Consider the following 23566-nt stretch of genomic DNA (forward strand, 5'->3'; position numbering starts at 1 on the left):
TAGTAAATTCTTGTGATATTGTGTTCTAGCAGACAGGAGGGGCTATGGCTTTTGAGAAAGTTAAGGCAAAGAACAGAGGACCCATTCTATCCATCAGCTCCTACGGTCATAGCGCTACACTTAGAATAGGTATACGTAGGTGCAGTGGAAGCGAACGCAGATGTGGACAATGCTGCAATGGAGAGTGAAGTGGGTGCATGTGAGAGAGGTGGTGAGAGCTGTAGGAGGGGATCGGGAGAAAGAGCAGTGGTTAGAGTAGGGTGTTCAGGTGTGGTGACAGAGAAGGATGATGGCCAACTACTGTGGAGAGAGTGCAGGGAGGAGATGATGTGATGACACAGCTGAGGGTAGATTTCAGTCATGGTAAAGAGGCGGAGGGCAGTTAAAGTGGTCATTGGGGAATGGGGGGAGGGGGTGAGAATACTGGCACTTGGTGTTAAGGATGGTGGTTACAGGCACGGTAGAGAATGGCTTCCACAAGAAGCTGTCATGTGTAACTCCAGATGCAGTCCTCCTGACCAGCAGCAGAGGTTGGGTGGAGAGGAAGTTGGTGGTGTGAGCTGCCAGGCCGGAGATTAGAGTAGCTGTGTAAACCACAGCAGAAGCCAGCGGGTAGGCAGGTGGTGTAAGCTGAAGGGTCAGATTAGACTATCATGTGCCATTGCAATACTAACTCACCTGCTGTAGGGGCTAGCCTGGATGTGTTTCACACTGGGTATGGCTGTTGGTAATGTTCCGGTCTACATTTAAACATCAATGTTACCATGGTAGGTCTGATAGAAACACATAGGGGTTCATTTACTAAAGGAAAATAAAATGACCACTCTGAAAAGTGCAGTTGCACTCTGCAAGTGCAGTTGCTCCAATGTTTGGTAAATGAGGTAAAGCTTCATTTTGAAAAAGAATACCCAATCGCAAGCAAAGAAAATAAAAACTAAAAAAAAAAAAACTGCATTTTTGCTTGCACATCATTGAATGATGTACAGTAATTCAGCAAAGATTCTGCTCATTTACTAAGTTCTAGAGGAACTGCTCTTGCAGAGTGCAGCTGCACTTTGCAAAGTGTACAGTCTTTTTGCCTTTAATAAATCATCCCCATAGTCTTCACCTTCCTGCCACTACAACATGCACCATGTGTATTCACTGGTTTGGCTTATCCCCAAGACTCTACAATATCCCCATAGTGGACCTGAAATTTAGTGACAGTGCTGCTGATCTCCTCTAATCTGCCATTTAATAACATTAAGGATAAATTACATTTGCCATTGCTGTAAAACTTACTTGTGGCTCTTACATGTCACATGAGCTTCTGAAGAGAGCTGCAAATCAGTTATTAGCAATGGGAGACCTCCAGTAGGATATCAGCAGCACTGTCATAAAATGTTGAGTCCAGGTCCTGCTTCGTATGCATGTATAGTAGAACCCCCCCCCCAATAAAACAATAAAAGCGTCCAAATTATTTAACTCTGAACTGCTTCAGAACATATTTGCTAATATCCTAGACACATAATCAGTGGCTGAGATTAAAGAGGCTTGAAGTTCCTTAAAACTTATGAAAAGCACATACTGCCTGCTATTTTTGGAAGCCCATTCCTAAGCCCTCATAGTCCAAACATCACATGGCCTGCAGTGCCTTGTGTGATCTATGCAGTAAAATGTACATTTCCACGATGCTTAGGTCTAAAAGAGGCCTAAAAACTAACTATGCTTTCATATAAATCAATCCTAATCTCCCCATGCTAACCAAACCCCCTATCATTTACCTTAGCTTAGCAGGCTATGCAGTCTAGGAATCTGTACCATATTAGGTGGTGCTCAGAGACGCTTCCTTGTAGGTTTACAGCCTTTCTATTTTGTTTTATGAAGAACCTTGTACAACTAGCAATCTGCACTGTGCCATCTGCCCCTTCACCCAGCACACCAACCACTAAAATTTCCTGTATCACTGGCTCTGAACTTCCCTGCCTTCCAACACCCCTGTCACTCTACTCCAACACCCAGACCCTGCGTCTTTCTGCCAGCTAGCAACTCTGCCACTGCATTTTCCACCACTGCTATCTTTGTTCCTGCTTCTCTCTGTCACCTTTGTAGCAACGTGCAGAGAGGAAGAGAGGCTGAATCTGTAGTTCCTGTGATCTCTTCCCACTACCTCCTTCTGCCAGCCCAGTACAGCCTGTAGGGGGCAGTCAGTCCTCTGGCCTAGGGAGGTTCTGTGAACATTGTGATTGTTGGGGGAAAAGGGAAGGACCACATACATTACCACATAATCCTTCAAATGCTTCAAAAATTTTCTAAAAGTCAAAATGTAGTCTTTATTTATTTTACTTTCAAGGTAATCTTTTTATTTAAAATACAGAACCACTAATTATCACTCCTCCCTCCAAAACTATTGAAACTTATACGTTATTATTTTAATCATGAAAAAAGTAAAAAAAAAAACACTTCTTGTACTCTACTTTTAAATTAGATTAGCATATTATGTGACATAATGTGGTTATTAAAGGCAAAAAGACTGTTAGTTTTAATTTTGCAAGGGAAGTATCCCCAAAGCTTATTGATTGAGGTGAAGCTCTGCTGACTTCCATCATCCAATCTTGTGCAAGCAAAAATTCTGTTTTTTTTATTTCCCTTGCACATTATCATGTATTTTTTGCAAAGTGAAACGTTACCACATTCACTAAGCGCTGAGGCAAATTACCCTGCAGAATGCAACTTCCTTTGCAAAGTGAACAGCCTATTTGCCTTTAGTACATTAACCCCAATGAGTCATTTTGTTTCAATGCTTCTTAAGGGCTAGAGAATATTCTAGATATTTATATTCAAGTTCATTTGTTTTCAGTGTGCAATGTCTCCAGTTGTTCTCCTGCAAACATGACATGTATGAACCCTGGGGAAGAGCTTATTTCTACGTTAAAGGAAGGAGATTGTTGTCCTACACATATATGTGGTAAGTTTGACAATGAAACTTGGGTAAGCCAATATGCTTCCAATTATAAATTCTAAAAGTTGAGAATTTTGTTTTATTATCACCAACATATACTGTTTTAAAAAAAAACACCAAATTGTTCAGAGCAGTGGTGGGGTCTGAGGCTTACCACACAGTGCAGACCCTAGGTCCTATGTACACTATAAGGCTAAACATTTGTGGACAGCAAACAATCATAACTATATGAAAGGGGTCTCCAAACTGTGAGCCTTTGTCTGCCTTTATCTGGCCTTTGGGGGAACTATTCCTCCCACTGGTATTAAACACTATTCTACCACCTGACATCAACAATGGGACAGCATTTTTCCCACTTACACCAACAATTGGGCACTGTTCCACCCAATGATACCAGCCACTGGCCACTAGTCCTCCCTCTAACCAAATGTAGAGGTTAACTCCCACCGATGCCAGGAATAATTCCACTCACTTGTGACCACAGTCCGACCCCTCTAAAGTCTGAAGAGAAATAAATTGGACCTTTATTTAGAAAGTTTGGAGACCCCTTCTATATAAGCTAGTTGCACATCCTATGCCCAAAATCATGGGCAGGACTATGAAGTTGAAGCCCCTCCCCCTTTCTCTTATGGATATAAAAACGTCAACACTATTAGAAAGACTATACACAAGATTTTGGAGTGTTTCTTTGTAAATGTGTGCCCATTCAGCCAAAAGAGCATTTGTAAGTCCAATTAATGATGTACAAAAAAAAACTGACTCAAAATTGTCATTAAATTAATTCCATTGATGTTCAGTATGGTTGACATAAAGACATGTTGCAAGGCCACATGAGTTGCTCCACACCAATCTCATCAAACCACATTGTTCCGGACATGGTTTTGTGCACGGAAGCATGGTCATACTGAAACAGAACATGACCTTCCTCAGACTGTTGCCACAAGGTTTGAATTTAACAATTGTGTAAAATTATTTGCACTTTGTGCTTTAACGTGAACAGTACCCTTCCCTGGATACACATGAGCTAAATAATTTAAAGGTGTGTCTTTGACCATATAATGGAAGCCATTTAACGTACCAGTGTGCTTATGGATTGGAAGGGGTGAATACATAGTTATATTGTTACATAGTTAGTCAGGTTGAAAAAAGACACAAGTCCATCTAGTTCAATCAATAAAAGCGAAAAAAAATCATACAATCCCATATACACAATCCTATACCCACAGTTGATCCAGAGGAAGGCGAAAAAACCCAGCAAAGCATGATCCAATAGGCTACAGCAGGGGAAAAATTTCCTTCCTGATCCCCTGAGAGGCAATTGGATTTTCCCTGGCTCAACGTTCCCTTTAAATGTTAGTACCCAGTTATATTATGTACACCAAGAAAGAATCCAAGCCTTTTTTAAAGCAATCTACTGAGCTGGCTTGAATCAGCTCTTGAGGGAGTATACTGTATTCCACATTTCCACAGCTTTTACTGTGAAGAATCCTTTCCATATTTGGAGATGAAATCTCTTTACCTCTAAATGTAAAGAGTGCCCATGTGTCCTCTGTGATGACCTTAAAGTAAAAAACTCAACACCAATCTCACTATATGGACCCCTTATGTATTTGTACATGATGACCATACCCCCCCTTAATCTTCCCTTCTGAAGAACGAATAAATTCAGTTCCTCTAATCTTTCCCCATAGATGAGCTCCTCTTATCAGTTTGGTTGCTCTTCTCTGCACGTTCTCCAGTTCTTGATATCCTTTTTTTCTGAACTGGTGCCCAAAACTGAACTGCATTTTCCAGATGAGGTCTTACTAATAATTTGTACAGTATCTCTCTCTGGAGTTCATGCCTCTGTTAATACAAGAAAGGATTTTGCTCACTTTGGAAACTGCTTAGCATTGCATGCTATTATTAAGCTTAGGATCTACCAGAACCCCTAGATCCTTCTCCTCCATTGATTCCCCCAGTTGTACTCCCCCTAGTGTGTATAATGCATGCATATTCTTAGCCCCTAAGTGCATAACTTTACATTTATCAACAATAAACCTCATGTGTCACATAGTTGCCCAATTAAACAGTGCATTGAGGTTGGCTTGTAAGTTGGAGACATCCTGTAGGGTCCTTATTCCACTGCATAGCTTGGTGTCATTTGCAAAGACTAAAATTATATTTTAAATCCCAGACCCTATATCATTTAAAAAGATATTAAAAAGTAAGAGTTCCAACACTGAACCTTGGAGAACACCACTGATAAATGTTTGCTATCTGTGTCCCATTGGGGAGATTTACCTTCACTTCCAATCCTATAGCCAAAAGAGAAAGTGAGAGGAAATCCCTGTAAATTAACAGAATTTTTGGGGCCCCTAAGTAACCATAACTAGTGTCCTCATTGGATAATTTTACTTTTCTGGGGGCAACCGACAATTTGGGATTTTCTTTTCATTTCAGTTTCAATGATAATGGAAATATAGAGAGAGTGAATCACCATAAAGGGGACATATACAGCAATAAAAACTGACAGGTTATCTAATCCTTCTCCCTTCTATCCAAAACTAAAAAAAAAAGTTTTTCCTTCAGTTATAATTTAAGTTTGCTAAGTGAACAGTCTCCACTTTTTTGGTAAATCAATGCCAGTGGAAACTGAGTTTAGGACCCTAGCACTGTAGGAAAAGAATGGCAAACAAATGTTATCCAGAATGTTGTACCATGAGGCCTAACTAGCGTTGGAGATGTTTCAGAATAGTGATGCGAGAAGCATTGGTGGTACAGTATCATTTCAAGGTGGGAGTTCACAAAGAAAAAACTTCTAGGATATGTGAATGCAACATTAGTTTTATACCATGATGGCAGGTTCACTTTAAAGTAGAGAACACTTTAGCAAATTTGTCACAAGATAAAATAAAGACATGTAAAATAAAGACACGTGAATTAATGCATTCACTAAATTTAATTAAAGCATTACTAAATCTAAAAGCAAACATTTGTTATATTGTAGCTTACCAATTCTTAGATGTGATGGCTGCATTAGTTTCCTTTTTAAGGCTTTCTTTCTTCTATTTTTATCTGGTGATAAAGCCAGTAAGTCTGTTGTTTAACAGAAAAGCTCTCTTGCATTTGCAGGGATGAGACAGACCATTTAACACTGCCATGGGTGCGTATTAGGGATAGACCGATATGGTTTTTCCAGGGCCGATACCGATATTTTGGTCACAATGTATCAGTATCGGCTGATATGGTCTGATATTTTGTACATTTAAAGTTTTGAAAAATAAAGACAATTTTTGACACAAATCTGGTACTGAACATGTTAATTTTTGTTTAATGCTTAATGGCTGGCTTGCTGGCACCCTGTGGTGGGTGGCTGGCTGGCTGGCACCCTGTGGTGGGTGGCTGGCTTGCTGGCATCCTGTGGTGGGTGGCTGGCTGGCACCTTGTGGTGGGTGGCTGGCTGTCTGGCACCATGTGGTGGGTGGCTGGCTGGCACCCTGTGGTAGGTGGGTGGCTGGTACAGGGGGTGTGGGTGGCTGGCTGGTACGGGGCCTGTGGGCGGCTGGCTGGTACAGTGCCTGTGGCTGGCTGGTACAGGGACTGTGGGTGGCTGGCTGGAAACCTGTCTGTGGGTGGCTGTCTGTCTGGTGCCCTGTGGTGGGTGGTTGGCTGTCTGGCACACTGTGGTGGGTGGCTGGCTGGCACCCTATGGTGGGTGGCTGGCTGGCTGGCACAGGGGCTGTGGGTGGCTGGCTGGTACAGGGCCTGTGGGTGGGTGGCTGACTGGTACAGTGCCTGTGGCTGGCTGGCTGGCTAGTACAGGGCCTGTGGGTGGCTGGCTGGCTCATTGGTACAGTGCCTGTGGCTGGCTGGTACAGGACCTGTGGATGAGGGTGGCTGGCTGGTACCGGGCTGCTGTGGGTGGGTGTATGGCTGTGATACATTCCCGCAAGACTAGTCCCAACTCCAGACGAGGCTGTCGAAGGCGAGGGAGGCAGCCTAAGAAGGCAGAATGATGTCACAAAAATATCGGCAATATCGGCCAGGATATATCGGCAGCCGATATGCACTTTGCCCCGATACATCGGTATCGGCCGCCGATATATCGGCCTTGCCGATAATCAGTCTATCACTAGTGTATATAATGATCAGCTTTTATTTATTTATGTAAAAGCTTGCTCCAAGAAGGAAAAAAACAGTTTGCTGTAACTAATTGCAAAGCATTAGCTGTAGTTCAGCTTCAATTTGTTACTTTATTCAAATCTGCTAGTACTTTTAACACTTCCCTCCCCCAGAGTGGCAATGCTGCTGTCCAAACCTGCCCCCTCATTCATCCAGGGTGGCACCTGTATAATACATGAGGTGTGTTGCTGGCCAGATCAACAGGGGACAACAGAGATCAAAGCTTAACCACTTTCCCACTGCGCACTTATACCCCCTTCCTAACCACGCCAATATTCAGCTTTCAGTGCTCTCGCATTTTGAATTTCAATTACTCAGTCATGCAACACTGTACCCAAATGAAACATTTATTCTTTTTTCACACAAATAGAGCTTTCTTTTGGTGGTATTTAATCACCACTGGGTTTTTTATTTTTTGCGCTATAAGTGAATGGATGAGGCATGGATGAGCACTGGTGTTGCATGGATGTTGCACGAATGAGGCATGAATGAGGATATGGATGTGGCACGAATGAGGCATGGATGGACATGTATGAGGCATGGATGGGCATGTATGAAGCATTGATGAGTGCGAATGAGGCATGGATGGGCATTGATGAGCAAGGATGAAGTATATATGGGCATGGATGTGGCATGGATAAGGCACAGACGGGCACAGATGAGGCATGGATGGGCACATGTGAGGCATAGGTGAGGCATGGATGGGCATGCATGAGGCATGGATGGGTACAGATGTGGCATGGATGAGGCATGGATGAGGCATGGATGGGCACATATGAGGCATGGATAAGGCATGGATGGGTATATATAAGGCATGGATGAGCACTGATCAGGCATGGTTGGGCATGGATCAGCACTGTAGGCACTTTAGATCCAGCTAACTTGCACTGCTGCATGGGCTCCCTCCTCTCCTTACACGCTGTACTGATTGGTGTGAGGCGAGATAAGAGCTGAACCAGACATGCACCAGTTTGTTGACAATGGATTGAACGGAGCGATCACATGGTAAAGGGCAGCTGTCATTGGCCCTTTACTCCTATCCGTGATGCGTCTGGTCCAGAGGACCCGGAAATCACAGGCACTTCCAGGCCATAGTACATCATAGTACGCCCTCCCAGAACTAGCCAACCGCGCTGTAGCGGTCATTTGGCTATGGCCCGATCAGCAGGTGGTTAAAAAAGAAAACTAATAAAGCCACTACTGCTAATGGTTGGTAAGTTGTAACATATTACATTTTTGGTTTTGGGTTTAATACTGCTTTAAGGTGCTTTTTTGGAATTTGAAGTGATTTGTATTCTAAGTCTGCATACAATTGATGGATCTTGTATGTAACCAGACAGGGTATTTTCAGTTATTGAACATAATTTCTTTTACCTTACAGTTATAAAGCCATGTGTCCTACACAGTATGTCCAGCATTATTGAGCACCAAAATTGCATATCCTCTGGACCTGTGGAACTAACATATTGTGAAGGAGGTTGCTTTTCTTCATCAAGGTGAGTGAGAACTACTGCAATTCATCGTTTTTCTACAATGATTCTGGCATGTTTCATAGAACTAGTAATATATTATTTGCTACCAGATACAGAGTGTATGATAAAAAAAAATAATAATTAGAGGTTACACAGTTATGTAGTCCGAAATAAGACTCATGTCCATCAAGTGCAGTCAAATGATAAATAAAAGTTAAAGAGATGTATGGCCAATGTTTTTGGCCATACTTCACTTGTGGCCCACAGGAGTGCACTTACTTTTGCTCTCCTGTAACCGAGGAACAGCCAATAGTGGGTTAAAGTCTGCTGTTGGCTGACCTCACAGTGCCGCTCCAGGCTCTGGAAAAATCCCAACAATAATGTTGGGATCCACCCAGATGCATGATCGGTAGTTGGCTTAGCCTCTACGCATGCCAATGAGAGCCTGAGCCAGCAACTCTGGCCCCCTCTCCTGCCTTGGGCTCCAGTAAACACACTGCTCTGAGCAGGCCAAGAACTGAGCGCTTAGTGGTCATGTGATCGCTCAGTTCTCAGAGTCAGGCATAGAGTTGACAGGGACAGCTTCAGCATAGAGGTGAGTATGAATGTTTGTTTTTTAAAACCCTATACATCTCTTTTAATTACCATTGTGTAAATGTGCATCCTTGGAACCCTAAACCTGTAGCTTATCTAAAGAAAGGCAAAAGCCCTTATGAAGTTCACACTTTGTTCCTGGGGTGCATTGTATTAACAATAATTTTTTTAAGTAATAATGTGTGCTGGGCTAGGCAACCCTTTCAAAATGAATGTGTTGGCAATGCACCTCAACACCACAGAACTAGAACATGCTGGCAGCACATCATAGCACTGGGCTTCAATGTACTGTATGGCCATTGGCAGGGTAGGTTGGGGTGCCATCCAGAATGAATGCCACTGCATCACTTCAATACAAGTGGCATGTGTTGCCTCACATTAACCACTTAACACCAAATCACATGTACCTTGTTTGACCTTAAATGGTTATACCAGGATGATGTCTGCAGCTACTGATATTTTTTTAGGCCTGTTCCTATGTAAAAGTCAACCTAGCAGCTAATTAGCTGGTGGATTGCTTTTACAGGCGGTGGGAGAAGGGATTGGACCCTCACGCCATCTGCCAATGCATCTCTGGGCTCTACTGTCACACCAGCAGGCCCGGAATAAAAGTTGGTGCTTCAGCTGGCTTACCACAGAGATCGTTGAAGACCGGTGTTCTGACGAAAACTCCAACTTGCCGAGAACTCCAATGGCGTTTGTTCCGGTGAGTGTACACCAGAAATAATTGGAGATTTTGACCTCTTGATGTTTTCACAGAGCACCAGCAGCCTTTACACTCCAGTACACGCTACAATGAGTGGAAATTGTTAGTCTGCCCGCTAGTTGTCGCCACCTTGGAGGCGGCCATGTTTTTGGATACTAGCAGGCGTACTAACAATGTCCACTCATTATAGCTTGTACCTGAGTGTATACGCTGCCGCCTTTTCTGTACAAACAGCAAATTGTCGAAATCTACAATTATTCTTGATGTACAGTCACCGGAAGTGATTAGAATTCTCAGCAAGTTGGAGTTTTCGGCAGAACATCGGAAGAGCCCCTATGATCTCTATGGTATAGAAAACTGGAAGCGCTGAGCAGTATTATCACTTCCGGTTTCCCAGATGTAAACAACAGCATTTTTAAATTGGTAAAGTATTTGATCATACCGATCTTGGTGTAATCAGATGCTTGTAAGGGTAAAGGAGACATCTGAGGTCTATTAGATCCGAGATCTCTCCATAAAGAGTACCTGTCGCTGCCTATTACTGTCACAAAGGATGTTTGCTTTCCTTGTGACAGCAATAAAAAAAAAAAAAAGAAACATTGTAAATATAAAATAAATAAATAATAAAACAAAAAGCGCCCCTGTCCCCCTGTGCTCATACACAAAGGCGAACGCATGTGTTGGTCCCGCACGCATACATAAAAGGTGATTGCACCACACATGTGAGGTATTGCCACGAACATCAGAACGAGAACACATATCCAAGATATGTCATGCTATAATGCAAGCAATCTGCAAAATATTAGAACTTCATAATATATGCAGTATGGTAGTACCATTATAGTCTGTATATACTTACCATATTTTCTCTAGGCCAAAATGGCTATATGTGGTTTTAAAAGAATATGTATTTTAACAAGTTTGTCATAAAGGGAAGTTGTTTTTATGAATATTGCTTCATTGGTTTGGTTGCCGGTAAAATCACATGGAGGGAAAAAAACACAAAACATGTATGCATGTCTACACAACGCAGGTTATAGTGTGAACAGGACATATGAACAGTTATATTTTTCATGTGTTTATGCATTGACCTGCATGGTACAAGTTCACTAAAACGCAGATCAACACAAGTCAACACTCAATAAAACACGCATAAAATGGATGCAAATATACAACCATTTTCCCTGTGTTTCATCACAAGTCAGTGTAAATTTGGCTTGGAACAAATACTTAGTAGGAATGAGCTGCCAGTTTGAGCCTTTGCTATGTGCAAATTTTGCTTGTTCTGAGGTTTGGAAATGGTTGAACCAAAAAGGGGTTCAGCAGATACAAACCTCTGTGAGTAGCTGGATAGCATACATTACTTTCCCAGAACAGAGTATGGTGTAGGAAAGGGACCTTTTAACAAAGTAACCCATCCATCCATATGGTAGGTTGGAAACAGATTGATTTTTTTTAAAAACCACTTGACCTCCAGAAAATGTACCCCCCTTCATGACCAGGCCAGTTTTTTTCTATACCGCACTAAGATACTTTAACTGACAATGTGCAATCATGCAACACTGTACATAAATGAAATATATGCTATTTTTCCCACAAATAGAGCTTTCTTTTGGTGATATTTGATTACCACTGGGTTATTATATTTTCCCAAAAAAAAAAAAAAGACCTACAATTTTGAAAAAAAAAAAAAAAAAAAAAACAATATTTTTTACTTTCTGCTATAAAACATATAAAAAAAATGGAAAAAAATTCAAATTTAGGCCAATATATATTCTGCTACATATTTATGGTAAAATAAAAAACCCCAATAAGTCTGGTTTGCACAAACGTTAAAGTGTCTGCAAACTTTGGTATATATACTGTAATTTTTATTTATTTATTTTTTTTTTACTAGTAATAGCAGCGATCAGCAACCTTTAGCGGGACTTCGATATTGTTGTGGACAATCTGACACGAACTGACACTTTGTGGAAACCAGTGACATTAATACAGTGATCAGTGCTAAAAAAATATGGACTGTCACTGTACAAATGGTACTGGCTGGAAAGGGTTTAAACATCTATGCTGATCAAAGGGTTAACTGTGTGCCTAACTAGTGTTTTACTGTACACTGTTTGGTGCACTTACTAGGGGAAGAGATGACATTTATTAAATAGTGTTTTTGTGTTTAATTTCAGATGCTTTTACTAAGAGATGTGCTGGTTTTTATTCCCTGCACATCCTCGCTAACAGGACAGAGCTCTGCATTGTTTACAAATGCAGAACTCTGTCCAGTGTGTCTCCTCGCTGTTCAGCGGGTGCCGGGGGACTTCTATTGGCCAGCACCCGCTGATCGCTTCTGCGGTGACTAATCACAGCAAAATCTGTGGGCCATTGGAGTATGCGCGCCTGCTACCCTGTAGTGCAGATTCACTTATATATACATGATTCTGTACAGAGTGGCCATCCTGTAGCAGTAAGGCTGCTTTAGGTCGGTCGGCAACTGGTTAAATCCATTCATGTATGGATGTATGGATATTTACATAACATAGTGTGTACTACATCGACACAGATGCAAGTAAAGCCTCATGGCTCCTGATTCTGAAGAATGGGGGGATTTGTGGGAGGTGGGCATAGAGTAATCACAACTGTGTGCATTGTTAAAAATATAAACTTTATTCATGTTTTTTTGCTAGTTTTACCAATAACCTGAAACTTAACTAATATTTTTTTTTTTTACCCATTTGCATGTTCTCCTTTCACAGTGACATGATGGACAATAAATGTACATGTTGCAGGCCTTTTAAGACCACAGACAGAACTGTTGAACTGACGTGTTTAGATGGCACTACAACATCTCATTCATACATCTATGTGGATGAGTGTAGCTGCTCAATACCTGAATGTGAACATCTTACACCAACCACTATACTTCCGGGAAATGTTTAACTTCAGCTTAACATTCAATGGTTACTTTCATGAACCTTAAAGTAATTGCTTTTCTTGCTAGTGTGTTGCAATGCAGCCGGTTAAATAGGACTGGGCTCAAAAACTCGAATATGAATTATTTGCAGAAAAGGTCAGGGATGTAGTAACTGTATAGATTTTATTAACTGTATGAAAATACAAAGCTTTATCATTTCTATAACATATATCATACTCTCATAATCTGCTATTAAAATATTTTGGAGATTTGACTTCCTTGTACAGAGGCAATAATTGTAAAAATTAACAAAAATGTTATTCTATTTATGCAAACTCAAGCAAAGGATAATATTCAAGAATAAACAATGGGATTTGTCATTTGTTGAAGATCCAATAAAGACTGTATTTATTTGTACCAGACTTACATCACTTAGCAGCTTTGTGGGCCAATGGGAATAAAACAGATCAGTAAAACATCACATTCTTCCACTCCACGCTAGTTTGATATTTTGCACTCAAAAATATATTCAGGAAAGTCATAATATTAAATCCCAGCTGCAGACAAAACATTTTTTTGTGGAGTGAGTAGACAAGAGTTAGAACGTAAGTAAGTGTTTATTTTTTGTCTTTGACTTCATTGAATAAATTGCTTTTGCTTCCTGTTCCTGTGACGCCAGGACAAAAAAAAAGAAATTAGGGAACAGGCATCACCATGTCAGGAAGACACCAACGACAGTAACAATGAGGTTCTAACGCCTCCCCAATCTACTAAAATAGGGGTATTAAATAAAAAATTCTGATCAGTAACATTTTCTTCCAGCAGAGGTCCCGAATCACATTTTGTGCGATGACTCAGAACTTTCACATCACAGCCCTCTATTCCTATATTATAATCCTGTTTTTACATAAGTATCCTCTGCCCCACGCACTTCCTACATATCACTACCCCCTCTTCCCTATACAGTTACAACTTCACATTAGTGCCCTCTGCCCCTTTCACATCACCTACACCCCCCCCCACCCACAGTACTGTTCTCTGCCTCCTTCACATCACTGCCCCATTCACATCCCTCCTACAGCACTGCCCCCTTGTGCACCCCCCCCCTCAAGTAATGTCCTCTGCTCCCTTCACATCGACCCCTTCCTCCTCATACTTCACGGCCATGTTCTCTGCCCCCCTTTACTCTCCTACCTTACAAAGAGTGGAGGGCAGGACAATTCTGGATGGAGGGCCGGTGGCTCAGAAGCACTGAATTGAGGGCGGGAGCCGGCGCTGCCGGGATAACTTTTCATATTAACAAGTTGGTGATTGGTTGCTAAGAAGTCCTTGGTGCTAAGAAGTCCTTGGTTGCTAAGAAGTACCAATCACTTGCTGGTTACCTTGAGAAGTTAACCCTGTCAGTTCCTGCACCCATCCTCTGTTCAGTGCTGCTGTGGCTCCAACCAGAATTGTCCTGCCTCCTGCTCTCTACTCTGCTGTGATAATGAAAGTGGCAGAGGATAAAGGAAAGAAGCATATCCTAAATAGCATGGCCAAGGCGGTCCAAATGGGACATCGGCCTGGTGCAGATACGGGCCACTGTCTTACTGTTGCCTATACTAAAAGAAAATATTTTTCGTTGCCTCACTAAAGAGATTTCCTAGCTCTTCCTGTCCCTTTGGCACCGTGTCATCAGGACAGGAAACAAAAAAAAAAACTTTAAATAAGACAACAGTAGCAAAAAATAAAATAAAAAATCTGAGGGATGCTGTTTTTTTCCAACTTTTGCAGCAGATCACAGCTTTTCTGGCTTACCAAAAGGGTCATCACAACAACATACATCCCTATTTTACGTCACTGATCTTTATTGTTGCTAAAGATCATCATATATGGGGGCTTTTGGTCACTGCAACAGGAACAATTTGACTTGGAAGATCTTTTTCCTTTATAACCCAAAATGCATTTCGGCTGAACAGAACATGTAGAGTAACCTGCCAATTTAGTTGAACATGAGATCTTTAACTCCTACCAGCAGCTTTAAAATTAAACTAAAAAGTTAATTCTAACTGAATAAGGCGTTGGAATTCATTGGGAAAGGGTAGGGGAATCTGACAGTTTTAAAGGTCCTAAATTAAAGTAAGGCTACTGATGAAAGTGTCCGCTTTATCCATATTCTCTTTTGCCACCTTTTAGCACTTTGGAAGCCGACTATGTTAAGGTTTAAGAACCAATAAAGATTGATTTCGAATTCTATATATTGTCATAAGTTTTATATGTATGTTACTATTGCTATTTTATTGCAATGTTTGTTTTCTTTATGTCATTTTCATTATAGCTTATGTTATTTTACTATCACTAGCAAATTCTGCATGCATAAGGTAACCCACATGAATCGAAATAAACATTTGATCCTTTCAACAAAATATTTTCCCTACTCTTATAAATTGTATGTAGTGTACCAGTGAGGCAGAGATAGATCTTGTCTGCGATGGTTGGATCTAAGACAACTTCAGGTGCGGATGGTTCTTAAAATGTGGGTCTCTTCAAGCATGTGAAGATTGTGGCAGTGGATGAGTGCTGTGCAAGAATCAAAAGTCTTGAAGCTCACCCTTCTTAAGGGCCAACACTGGGGACACAAATGTGAATGAATTCATCATCTAATGATAAGGTTTAGTGAGAGAATTAGAGCATAATACATTATAGGAGGGGTAGGAAACCCTTTGAGCATAGTGTCTTCAAAGAAAGTTAGAGTGCCAGCAATGTTAAAGCAAATGGTTTAAACAATTTGAATAATAGTAACAAATTAATCCCTGCCTCCCTTGCACACTCTTGCAGTCTGGCCTGTCAAGTCTCTTTCAGGGACCCACTTTACACACTCATGTGGCCTGTGGCTGCTGAGTTAATTCCACTCCTGCAGCCCCGAGTGCCAAGTCACCCCCCCCCCCCCAAAACATTTGTGCGGCACAGCCTGCCATGTCACCATGTCTCACCCTGCACACTCGTGTGGCCTTGTCTGCTGAGTCCACACCCACAAGACCCCCCCACAGACTCGTATGTTCTTCCCTGCTGAGTCCCTCTCCCAACCCCTACCCAGCATTGCCAACCCCTGGAAGTAAAATTTACTGACAGAACACCAAAATTTACAAACTGCACCAATTTTTTACTGACACTGCAAAAAAGTACAGAAAATAGGCATTTTCAGTGCTAAACAGTGCAAATATCAATATTTAGGCTATAAACATGTAGATAATGCTATATGCAATGTGTTTACGTTAAACAAAAGTAAAAAAAACATATTTCTCCATTTACATGAATATCAGGTTAATATAACGCAGCCAGCACAGAGTTCCCCCATATATCAGAGTCAGCAGGATCCCCCCTTGCAGTGCAAGGGAACGCTAACGTAAAGGGGAACGCTGCAGATTATGATTTAAGGAGGAACATTGATGTAAGGGGGACTCTGGTGACCAGAGACCACCTTATATCAGAGTTCACTGCATTCCCCTTTACATCAGAGTTCCTACTTACATTAGGGTCTTCAGCATTGCCTTTTACATCAGTGTTCACCTTTACATCAGGGTCCACAAAGTTCCCCCTTGCATTGTAAAGGGGACTCCTGCAGACTCTGATGTAAAGGGGAAGGTGGGGAATTCTGATATGGGGGGACTCTTTCGACCAGAGACCACTTTCTGCAGAGTGAATACACTAAGGAAAGGAGTGTGGGGGGGGGGTTACTGATATAAGAGGGAACTTTTTTTTGTATTCACTCCCCCCTTACATCAGTGACCCCCCTTAGAATGACCTAGCAGCGCTGTCACTGACCTTCTCTCAGGTGCACCGTGCAAGGCTCAGTCAGACAGCTTCAGCTTGACAGCTCTGGTTTTATCTTAACTTGTTCCCATCCGCGCTACAGCCTATATATGGCTGCAGCACAGACTCAAATTTTCGGGAGGCCGTTTTTAAACGGCCTCCCAGTGACATGCCCCCCGCGCGCTCCCGTGAGCGTGCATCGGGGAGAATCTGTGTCGGCCGTGTCCCTTGGACACGGCCGATCACAGATCGTGGTGAATGGCCAATCACAGCGGCCATTCACCACGTGATCGGACCATCCAATGAGAGATTATCTCATATGTAAACATATGAGATCATCTCTCATCGCCGGCGCTCCTTCCTCACACGGAGCCTGCAGTGTGAGGAAGGAGGGGGAGCCTCACAGCGCTGGGGACACAGAGACATGTAATCAGGGCACTGATCACCAGTGCCCTGATTACTAAAAGGTAAAAAAAATACACAAATTGCCCCCAACAGTGCCCACAGTGCCCGCCATCAGTGTCCCCCATCAATGCCCACAATCAGTGCCCATAGTGCTGCCAGTCAGTGCCCATCAGTGCCTGCTCATCTAGGCACTGATGAGCACTGACTGGCAGCACTATGGGCACTGAGTGTTAGCACTGATGGTGCTGCCCATCAGTGCTCATCAGTGCTGCCCATCAGTGCTCATCAGTGCCACCCGTCAGTGTCCATCAGTGCCATCCGCCAGTGCCGCCTCTCAGTGCCCATCAGTGCCGCCCGTCAGTGCCGCCTCTCAGTGCCCAGCGTGCCACCTCTCAGTGCCCAGCAGTGCCACCTCTCAGTGCCCAGCAGTGCCGCCTATCAGTGCCGCCTATCAGTGCCGCCTATCAGTGCTCATCAGTGCGGCATATTAGTACCTCCTCATCAGTGCCCATAAGTGCCAACTCATCAGTGCCCATAAGTGCCACCTCATCAGTGCCCATCAGTGCAGCCTATCAGTGCCCATCAGTGCCACCTCATCAGCGCACATCAGTGAAGGAGAAAAATTTATTTTCAAAATTTACTCACAGAAAATAAGAAAAACTTTTTTTTTTTTCAAAATTTTCTGTCTTTATTCTTTTTTTTTGTAAAAAATAAAAAACCCAGAGATGATTAAATACCACCAAAAGAAAGCTCTATTTGTGTGAAAAATATAATAAAAATTTCATATGGGTACAGTGTAGCATGACCGCGCAATTGTCAGTCAAAGTGTGACAGCGCTGAAAGCTGAAAATTGGCCTGGATGGGAAGGGTGTTTAAGTGCACAGTAGGCAAGTGGTTAAGGTCTCCTTTCCACAGTTCATGCATATAGTGGTTTTTAAACATATGTTTTGTACAATAAGGTAAAAAAATAAATATGATCAATTGTGGGAAACACTATTGAGTTGCATGAAAGTCCCAAGGGAAACTGTTCTTCCCATTTAGTCGTTAGCTGCAGGTATTCCATGCATCCGCTGGTCCCAGTTTGAAGCTGTGTGGTTGCAGGCCCACAGGGCTGCCAAAGTGGAACCAGCAGCCGTGCACATGTGGGTGAAGACTGTTCTACTTTTTTTTTTCACTTTGGGGAGAGTAAGGAAGGAATTTGTTCCATTAGGGAGATTTTCCTCCACTTCTTGTCTCATAGCCAAAACAGGAAATGAAAGGAAACCCCTTAAAAATTTTGGAAACCCTAATTGTCACCAGGACTAGTGTCCCCATTGAAAGATTTACTCTTTATTACTGATCTGGGGACAACCCAAAATCACAGATTTTCTTTCCCTTTCACTCTTGATGATAATGGTAAACAGGATAAAAAGACAGCCTGGTGTTCTAATACATCTCCACTCTGGTTATATTTTAAATGCTTGTTTTTGAGCTAAGATATGCTTTAAAGCACAACTAAAGGCAAAACTTTTTTTTTTTTTTTTTTTTGGGGATGGAGTGGAGAGGTATTAGAACACCTGTCAGTTGTTTTGCTGTCTGTGCCCCTGTTAGAGAGATTAAACCTCTCTATTTGTCCTGTTTACCATTATCATTGAAAGTGAAAGGAAAAGGAAAGTGAAATCCCAACATTTGTGTTGTGCCCAGAAAAGTACTAGAAAGAAAATCTTCCAATAGGGACACCAGTTCTGGTGACTCTAGGGTCCTCAAGAGATTCCCTTAATTTGCAGGTATTTCCTCTTACTTCGTTTTGGCTATGGAACAGGAAATGAAGGGGAATCTCCCTCATTGGAAGTAGCTGGCAAAAAAAAAAAAACTGACATGGGATTATGACCCTCCCTTACTCTATCCAAAATTGAAAAAGATGGATTTTTAATACAGATTACTTGTAAAATCCATTTCTTGAAGTATATCATGGGACACAGAGCCATAAATCATAACGTATGGGTTATATAGCCATCTTTAGGTGAAGGACACTGACAACCAATCAGAATTGATGCCCCCCTATAGAACCCCTCCCACGCAGGAAGTACCTCAGTTTTGTAGCAATCAATAAAGGCCCCATAAAAGAGGGGAGGGACCTCTGTGTTCCGTGATGTACTTCAAGTAATGGGTTTTACAGGTAAGTCTGTATTAAAAAATCCATCTTACTTTCCGTACATCACGGGACACAAAGCCATAAATCATAATGTATGGGATGTCCCAAAGCCATGCATTTGAGGGGAGGGGGACACCAAAAATGACTGCCATCTGACCACAAAAAAAAAAATAACTACACCTCTGCCTGCAGAACACTGCAACCAAATGCAGATTCTACCTGGGTCCCAACATCCACTCGATAGAAACGAGTGAACGTATACATTGATGACGAGGTCGCGGCCTTGCAAATCTGAGCCATAGAGGCTTGATGGCAAAGTGCCCTAGTCCTAGAGGCACCTACTCCTCTGGTAGAATGTGCCTTTACAGGAAAAGGTGGAACCTTCCCTACTAAACCATACGCCTAGATAATAACCTGGTAATTCCAATAAGAAATCGTAGACTTAGATGCGGCCAACCCCTTTCTGGGTCCTTCAGGCAGCACAAACAAGCTCTCGGTCTTACGAATCCGAGCTGATTTCTCTAAGTAAAACTTAAGTGCATGCATTACATCAAGAGAATGCAATAACCTTTCCTCCTCTGAAAAAAACCTGGTCGTGGACATAGAGTCACCCTATCTTTAGGAAATATCAAGAATGGCTCTTTACAAGAAAGAGCTTCTAGTTCCAATACCCTTCTAGCCAAAGTTCTAGCAATCAAAAAGACCAGTTTTTTGGTCAAAGGAACCTGGGGAACTTGCCCCAGAGGCTCAAAAGGTTGTTTTTGCAAAACTGCCAATACCAAATTCAAGTCCCAAGGACACAATGGTGGCTTCACAGGCGGAAGCAAAGGTAACACTCCCCAGGTGAAGGTCTGAACCAATGAATGGGAAGCGATCGGTTCCTGGAAGAAAACAGATAAGGCTGAAATATGCCCCTTGATAGTGCTAAAGGCTGACTTTATATCTACTCCTGCTTAAAGGAAAGCTAGAATTCTCCCAATTATATATTTGTGGGAATGCCATTTCACCGACTGGGTATCTCCGCCAAGAAGCTGCTTCCTAAGTTCTGGAACACGAGATCCGTGAATCTGGCTATAGTTACCCCAATCACTCGACAGTACAAGTTTTGGAGTCAAACCAGAATGAACTGTTTATTGAAACACAAAGCACAAAGAGATATACATTATGGGACAACCCTTCCCCCTTAAAGCCAATCCACACACACATACACATCCCATGATAAGCTTACTCAAGTTAGACAGGAACAATAGAACAATGGATTGCAGGTATTCAACAATAAAAAACCCAACCCTGCTAGCAAGGGTCTATGAAACACTTCTGCAATATCCTAGCAATCTACAATATATCTTTATATATTTCCTGAGGGACACTGTTCGGAAATGTTTTTGTCCCAAGTGAAAGAGCCCCTTCACTCTTTCAACACAAACCACACATATAGAACCTAGGATAACCGGGGTAACACGAAAGGCCAGTGTGCCAGAGTCCAGTGTGGTTGTATAGCGAGTCTGATTAGTGCAGACCCGACTGGGGTTCTTGGTCACCCTGTGCCCCTAATAGACACAGAGTGACTTACACATAAGAGGGCCTGGGGAAGCTGGACAAGGAGTCAACCAACATCTCTAAAGCAATCTGGGTGCCACAAACCCCCCAACCAAAGTGACTCATGTCACAGTAGGATTTCCAGACTCTGTAATAAATGTTTCTAGAGACTGGTTTCCAAGCGTTTATCAGTGTATGAATTGCAGGGCCAGATACACCCTGCTCCTTCAAAATTAAGGCTTCAGTAGCCAAGGCGTCAAATTTAGAGACTGTACAGCAGGGTGAAATATCGGATCTTGAGAGAGTATGTCCAGACGCAGTGGAAGGGCCCAAGGCCTCGTCACTACTAACCTCTGGATTTGTGCAAACCAAACCCTCCTCAAGCATGCCAGAGCTAAAAGAATTACTGGTTTCCCTTCTAGCTGGTTTCTGCACAACAGACACGGTATCAGCTGTACCAGAGGAAAGGCATACATCAGGGAATACTCCTCTCAAGGAGTCACCAAAGCATCCACTCCGACTGCGAGTGGATCCCTGGTCCTTGACACAAATCTCTTCAACTTTTTGTTGAATTTGGATGTCAACGGATCTGCGTCTGGGACCCCCCCCCCCCACCCCCCAGTGTAGTCAGATTGATTGAAAATTCTAGGGGTGTAAGGACCACTCCCCTGGAAACATCTGTTGATGACTCAAAAAGTCTGCCTGCCAGTTCTCTATTCCCGGAATGAAAACTGCTGTCAGGCATGGCACAAACTCCTCTGCCCAAGACAGGATGAAATCCACCTCTTTTTGGGCTTACTGACTCTTTGTGCCTCCTTGATGGTTGATATAAACCACAGCCATGGCATTGTCGGATTGTACCCTGACAGGGTGACCCCGAGCCTCCCGTTCGGGTGTTCCCCGAACACCTGAATTAGCGGGGTGCTCGACATGATGTTCACCTGCCAAGCACCCCACAATGCAATGCGTACTGCACAGTGCATTCTGGGGCTCTGATTGGCGTAAGCAATGCACCTGGTCAGTTACCAGGCTTTGTCCAATCAGGGAACAGGGCACAGTGAATAGCTGGTTGTCAAGGAGCAGGGCTGGGAAGAGGCCACCTAGTCCTTAACAACGGATGTGTCATTAGCTGTCAGTGGGATTTCCTGGGCAATAAAAAATGTGAACAAAATGGGGGTCCCCCCAATCCATGCCAAACCCTTATCTGGGCATGCAGCTTGGCAGGCCAGGAAGGGGGGGCATGCGAGCACCCCCCCCTTTTGAGCCATACCAGGCCACATGCCCTCATCAAAGGGGGGTTGTCCACCGCAAAGCACCTTGTCCCCATGTTACAAGCGCCTCTACCCCACAACTTTGGGGTGGTGGTTTTCGGGGTCTGTGGGCTAGGGGCTTATCAGAATCTTTATGCCCCCTTTAACAAGGGGGCCCCCAGATCATAGCCCCCCCATTTAAATGAGTAGGGGTACATAGTAAAAAACTATGAGTTGTGCTGTATGCAAAATTGAACATAAAGTGAAAACAGCATAGATTAAAAATATTTTTGACATGAAAACATAATTAGTGACAATATAAAATAAAAAAGTGATCCATTAGCTTGATTAATGTGAACAACTATGCAAGTCCAACAAAGTGTAAACAGGTATATCTCCAACCATGTAATTTACACATGGATTTACCCTGTGAAAAATCTTCCACAACCAATTGTAATGTCCACCACCAAGAAAGGATGACCTGCTTACCAGAAATATAGACCTCAATGGGTCCACAGCGCTTAGGGTTTAAACCCAACCAAGCCCTTTATCCCTGAAGAACTCTCCTCTGTATACATTAATCCAGATTAGCAGCCTTTCAAAGGGTGACACTCCCCACAAAGCATAACAAAAGATTTGCCATAGTGTAAAAAAGTAAGATGGTTTATTATCAAAGAGTAAATTATTGCATTTACAACAGCGCAGTGAGCAAAAGCATAAAAATCATGCTGGCCGGCTAAAGCAACATAGCCCGTCACAGAGCACAGTGACGTCAGCACTTCGCTAAACCGACGCGTTTCATCACAGATGACGTCGCCCTAGGGCACGGGCAGCATACTGACTCACCACTTTAAATACCAAACTTCACAGTGACCGTGCCTCGGTCTGAGACCCAAGCAGTCACTTTACTGATCGGCCATTTTAGACAAAGGAACAATTACCCTCTCCTCCGACCTATAAAAATTAGTTCCAGATGATTAGTAACCTACAATTGCCATCATCCCAAATAGTCAATGCATAAAAATAACACTAAAAAGTGTTGATCTCCTCTGAGAAGAAAGGGGGGATTTTTAAGGCAATAATGCATGAAAAAAACAATGAATGAATAAAATGTATGTAATTTATTAATTTAAAAACGACATATCATATCATAGATACATAGATATACAAATTCCATGGCCGAACGTGGAAAACCACAGCAGGCCATGGATCACAAAAACATGTGACATATATCCTACTGTGCAATATGGAAATATAGAATATGGAGATATGTAAGAAAGCAAGGGATATAGTACCCCTCCCGCACCAGGGTGCAACCCTAGGCGAGGGAGAGCGTTCATCCAACGCGTTTCGAGTGATTAAATGAACTTTTAGTTCCAATCTTCGTCAGGGATATATACACTAGTCCCTTTATTTTCTTACCTAAAGGAAAAATACCAACAAACAAACACAAAAAAAGAAAACAATGTAAGAATACATTTGAAGCATGAATACGTCACCCACCCAACACCTGAATCCATGGTCATGGATGTAATAGATGGAAAAAAATGGAAAAAAAAAAAGGGGCATATATATATATATAGAAATACCCACCATTGCCTCCTCATAGCAACGAATGTTGCAGTTGCTATAAAGATCCAAGCTTCAGCAAAAAAGTGATAACC

General features: G+C 42.5%; 1 protein-coding gene across 1 annotated transcript; it reads left to right on the forward strand.

Moving 5' to 3' along the window:
- The first annotated feature begins 2845 nt into the window (after nt 1-2845).
- On the forward strand, nt 2846-12926 carry LOC309565869 (intestinal mucin-like protein). Its single transcript, XM_082270883.1, has 3 exons — nt 2846-2947; nt 8487-8601; nt 12610-12926. Exons 1-3 carry the CDS (start codon nt 2872-2874, stop codon nt 12806-12808), a joined length of 390 nt encoding a protein of 129 aa, XP_082127009.1. The 5' UTR covers nt 2846-2871; the 3' UTR covers nt 12809-12926.
- Nucleotides 12927-23566: the final 10640 nt, after the last annotated feature.

This window comes from Pelophylax lessonae (assembly GCF_965119305.1).
Source record: "Pelophylax lessonae genome assembly, chromosome: 10".
NCBI classification, from domain to species: Eukaryota; Metazoa; Chordata; class Amphibia; order Anura; family Ranidae; genus Pelophylax; species Pelophylax lessonae.

Coding starts and splice junctions, on each gene's coding strand:
- LOC309565869 (XM_082270883.1), top strand. CDS start 2,872: ATGACATGTATGAACCCTGGGGAAGAGCTTATTTCTACGTTAAAGGAA. Junction 2,948..8,486: donor TTGTCCTACACATATATGTG/GTAAGTTTGACA, acceptor TTTACCTTACAG/TTATAAAGCCATGTGTCCTA. Junction 8,602..12,609: donor GGTTGCTTTTCTTCATCAAG/GTGAGTGAGAAC, acceptor ACCCATTTGCAT/GTTCTCCTTTCACAGTGACA.